The 5,181-nt window shown below is 43.7% G+C and overlaps 1 protein-coding gene across 1 annotated transcript in view; it reads left to right on the plus strand.

Moving 5' to 3' along the window:
• The first annotated feature begins 2,894 nt into the window (after window positions 1–2,894).
• Window positions 2,895–5,181, plus strand: part of DGKQ (diacylglycerol kinase theta) — a 69,957-nt gene continuing 67,670 nt past the window's right edge. Inside the window, exon 1 of the mRNA XM_015417410.1 lies at window positions 2,895–3,270. Within this exon, the coding sequence (XP_015272896.1) occupies window positions 2,895–3,270 (376 nt within the window). The remainder of the gene's footprint in view (window positions 3,271–5,181) is intronic.

A 5,181-nucleotide genomic window follows, 5' to 3' on the forward strand; every position in this document is an offset into this window, starting at 1 on the left:
CACCAACCACCCCCTCCTAGAGAGGCAGCCCCATCCCAAAAATCTTCCTTCTGCCTAGAAGTGGTTTGTGCTCCTGTTAAGTTTGGAGACAGGCTAGCTCAGTTTTACACTGCCTGGGAGGCTATTACTTCCGGCGAGTGGGTTTTATCCATAGTTAGACCAGGTTATAGGTTAGAGTTTGTCAGTTACTCCATGTTCCTTGCCCCTGGGGGTATGTAGCCAGGCAGCACCAGACCTGTCCCAGACTTTAATCACTCTAGTTGACAAGGGTGCAATAGGGGATGTGTCTGAGTCCCAGGCACCTGAGGTTTTTTTCTCCCGAATGTTCCTGGTTGATAAGAAAAATGGGGGATTAGGCCCATTCTGGACCTCAGACATTTTTCTTCACATATCTAGGTTCTGCATGGTTTCCATTCCTTCAGTTTTGCAATTAAAGAACCCTGGAGTTCTGCAGGGATAGAGCACTGTTTATATGTTTTGTTGGTCCTAATGGAGGAGAGAGGGCATCATCTCAAACTTTGTCCTGGTGGATTGTTTCAGCCATTAGGGAATGCTATGGTCTGGCCAGGTTGCTCTGCCTGCTAAACATTCACGCCCATTCTACTAGAGCTATAGCTTGTTTGGCAGCTTTCTTCGATGGAGTACTGTTGACGGAGATCTGCTGAGCTGCTACTTGGTTGTCAGCAGACACATTTGTACACCACTATGCTTTGGTTCTGCAAGCGAGGCGAGAAGCTCAAATGGGAAAGGCAGTACTTCAGTCACTGTTCAAGTGAGCAGAGCATGCCCAACCGCTTGGTGAGTAGCTTGCTAGAATCCCCATGTGGGACTGCACTGAAGATTGATGATGAAAACAAAGTTGCACTTATACGCAACTATTGTCCATCGAGTATCTTCTGTACAGGCACACATACCCTTTCTCCTGCCCCACTGTGGGCTCTGGCTTCGATGGCGCTAGAAGTAATGAGGGTGGGGGTGCTGCTGTGTGGGAGCATGTGGTCCCTGGATGGGAAGAAGTTTCTGGCTCCGGTGCGCAGCGCCCCCTGGAGGCTTTTAGTTGTAAAAACCTCTCCAATGGCAGGTGTGTTATCCAGGCTTTGGGTTCTCTGTCAGGATACATAGCTTCCTTATAGCAGGCCTGCTCATGCGCAGTACCCATGTGTGCCTATGCAGAAGATACTTGATGAATAATAGTTACAGGTAAGTGCAATTTTGTTTTACTGTAGATTCATGGTAACAGCAGGCCAAGTGATTTGTTATGATATTTGGTTTGGATCAGGGTCATATGGCCCATGGTCGGTCTAGGCAACCCTGCCCCAAAACCATCTGGTGGGGAGGGAGGCATGGCTACTGTGGGGGACTACGGCAGAGTAAATGCAGGGAAACTCAATGTGTGGAAGCTCTGTTGCTGCTGTGCTTAATTAACACCCGCAGCTGCAATCATTGCTATGTGGAAGTCCCATCTATATCCGTGTATATTTTTACTCTGTGTCTCATCTTTCCCCATGAATTTAGTAGCTTCCTTTCTCTTTCTAGTAGAATAAACAACAGCATCCTTTTTTAGAACAGGTTTTGTACCTTTAATTTTTGATTGTATTAAAATAGGTTAAATGTGTTGTTAACTTGGTGCCTGATAGTTCAAATTGTCTACAGTAATTTCTACAGCAAATTTCTTATTTGCTGGTTAACTGTCATACATTTCAGAGGAATACTTCCATTGTTCTTAAGTTCCCTGGAAATCTATCTTAAAATTCAGGAAAGATTTACGGTGTGGTCCTAAACATGTTTATACAGATGTAAGTCCCACAGTGTTTAGTGGAGTTTATTCCTCAGATTGAGTGTATGTACTTTGTTCTGTTGAATTAAAGTTCTTATGGCGTAGCTGGGTTACATATATTCGGAAATCCAAGGGGCCTAACATTTTGCATAATTTAATACTCAAATTTATTCTGGGTAGAGTAGGACTCTAGAGTAGGATGGTGGTGATACGGGGGATTTCTGTGTCATGAGCAGGGGCATCACTGTGTGCTAGGTTGCTGATGAGCAATCCTATTCTTTCATACAAGGGGGAAAGTACCACTGTACTCAGTAGGACTTCTGAGTAAAAATACGTGAAGGACTGGGCTGAATCAGTTTATGTAGATCAGTGCACTCTGGACCCCCCCTTTTTTTGCTATCAAGTTTGCATCTGACTTATGGTGACCCCATAGGGTATTCAAGGCAAGAGACGCTCAAATACTAATCAAGGCCCACCCTACTCTCCTTCTAATATTTGACAGGACTGGGCTTGCCTGGGCTATCCAGGTTAGGGATCACATATTGAATGTTTAATATCTTTAACACTATGCAGTGCTGCCTTTCAGATAACTCAGTTGTGCCCACTGAGTTTTACTGGAACCTCCTGTCCACGTGTACTCTTGTGGCACTATTGACAGCCTGAATGGAAAAAAACAAAAAACAAACCAACACTTTTGCATTTGTAAAACAAATTAGTTACGTGGTTAGCTGTGGGGAAATTCTGAGTACCCACAGGTGTCCTGGGGAGTCCGTGGCAAAATTGCTCTTCCATGTCTGAAGTATATTACTTGTGGTTTCAAGTAAGGGTCTGTAAGAAGGAAATGCTCATTTACCCAGAGCGATCTTGCAATGTTTCATGTCAGAACAAGATAACTGCAGTTTTAGTAGGAGGCTTCCAAATAGCTGAAGTTCTCAAAAGATATAATAGTGGATTATTAAAGACCTGTGTTTCCTGGCCAGGTTGCTCTGCCTGCTAAACATTCACGCCCATTCTACTAGAGCTATAGCTTGTTTGGCAGCTTTCTTCGATGGAGTACTGTTGACGGAGATCTGCTGAGCTGCTACTTGGTTGTCAGCAGACACATTTGTACACCACTATGCTTTGGTTCTGCAAGCGAGGCGAGAAGCTCAAATGGGAAAGGCAGTACTTCAGTCACTGTTCAAGTGAGCAGAGCATGCCCAACCGCTTGGTGAGTAGCTTGCTAGAATCCCCATGTGGGACTGCACTGAAGATTGATGATGAAAACAAAGTTGCACTTATACGCAACTATTGTCCATCGAGTATCTTCTGTACAGGCACACATACCCTTTCTCCTGCCCCACTGTGGGCTCTGGCTTCGATGGCGCTAGAAGTAATGAGGGTGGGGGTGCTGCTGTGTGGGAGCATGTGGTCCCTGGATGGGAAGAAGTTTCTGGCTCCGGTGCGCAGCGCCCCCTGGAGGCTTTTAGTTGTAAAAACCTCTCCAATGGCAGGTGTGTTATCCAGGCTTTGGGTTCTCTGTCAGGATACATAGCTTCCTTATAGCAGGCCTGCTCATGCGCAGTACCCATGTGTGCCTGTGCAGAAGATACTTGATGAATAATAGTTACAGGTAAGTGCAATTTTGTTTTACTGTAGATTCATGGTAACAGCAAGCCAAGTGATTTGTTATGATATTTGGTTTGGATCAGGGTCATATGGCCCATGGTCGGTCTAGGCAACCCTGCCCCAAAACCATCTGGTGGGGAGGGAGGCATGGCTACTGTGGGGGACTACGGCAGAGTAAATGCAGGGAAACTCAATGTGTGGAAGCTCTGTTGCTGCTGTGCTTAATTAACAGCCGCAGCTGCAATCATTGCTATGTGGAAGTCCCATCTATATCCGTGTATACTTTTACTCTGTGTCTCATCTTTCCCCATGAATTTAGTAGCTTCCTTTCTCTTTCTAGTAGAATAAACAACAGCATCCTTTTTTAGAACAGGTTTTGTACCTTTAATTTTTGATTGTATTAAAATAGGTTAAATGTGTTGTTAACTTGGTGCCTGATAGTTCAAATTGTCTACAGTAATTTCTACAGCAAATTTCTTATTTGCTGGTTAACTGTCATACATTTCAGAGGAATACTTCCATTGTTCTTAAGTTCCCTGGAAATCTATCTTAAAATTCAGGAAAGATTTACAGTGTGGTCCTAAACATGTTTATACAGATGTAAGTCCCACAGTGTTTAGTGGAGTTTATTCCTCAGATTGAGTGTATGTACTTTGTTCTGTTGAATTAAAGTTCTTATGGCGTAGCTGGGTTACATATATTCGGAAATCCAAGGGGCCTAACATTTTGCATAATTTAATACTCAAATTTATTCTGGGTAGAGTAGGACTCTAGAGTAGGATGGTGGTGATACGGGGGATTTCTGTGTCATGAGCAGGGGCATCACTGTGTGCTAGGTTGCTGATGAGCAATCCTATTCTTTCATACAAGGGGGAAAGTACCACTGTACTCAGTAGGACTTCTGAGTAAAAATACGTGAAGGACTGGGCTGAATCAGTTTATGTAGATCAGTGCACTCTGGACCCCCCCTTTTTTTGCTATCAAGTTTGCATCTGACTTATGGTGACCCCATAGGGTATTCAAGGCAAGAGACGCTCAAATACTAATCAAGGCCCACCCTACTCTCCTTCTAATATTTGACAGGACTGGGCTTGCCTGGGCTATCCAGGTTAGGGATCACATATTGAATGTTTAATATCTTTAACACTATGCAGTGCTGCCTTTCAGATAACTCAGTTGTGCCCACTGAGTTTTACTGGAACCTCCTGTCCACGTGTACTCTTGTGGCACTATTGACAGCCTGAATGGAAAAAAACAAAAAACAAACCAACACTTTTGCATTTGTAAAACAAATTAGTTACGTGGTTAGCTGTGGGGAAATTCTGAGTACCCACAGGTGTCCTGGGGAGTCCGTGGCAAAATTGCTCTTCCATGTCTGAAGTATATTACTTGTGGTTTCAAGTAAGGGTCTGTAAGAAGGAAATGCTCATTTACCCAGAGCGATCTTGCAATGTTTCATGTCAGAACAAGATAACTGCAGTTTTAGTAGGAGGCTTCCAAATAGCTGAAGTTCTCAAAAGATATAATAGTGGATTATTAAAGACCTGTGTTTCCTTTCTCCTGTATATGGATACTTGTATTGTCCCCTGCTTCACTACTCTGGCATGAACTATAAATGGAGTGACTGTTTTTTGTTGTGTCTAGTATTTTGAGTCTTAGTCCTGTAAGCATCTAACAGTGTAGTCATAAGCCGAGCTAGTGACTTAGGAGAGTGTAACTCTGGTTAGGAATGCACCGCAAAACTATCAGTCCTTGTTTCATACAGTTGTCTCGATGCATGATTCCTTAAGTGTACA

Source organism: Gekko japonicus, unplaced genomic scaffold, assembly GCF_001447785.1.
Source record: "Gekko japonicus isolate JY-2015 unplaced genomic scaffold, Gekko_japonicus_V1.1 scaffold2598, whole genome shotgun sequence".
Lineage (NCBI taxonomy): Eukaryota > Metazoa > Chordata > Lepidosauria > Squamata > Gekkonidae > Gekko > Gekko japonicus.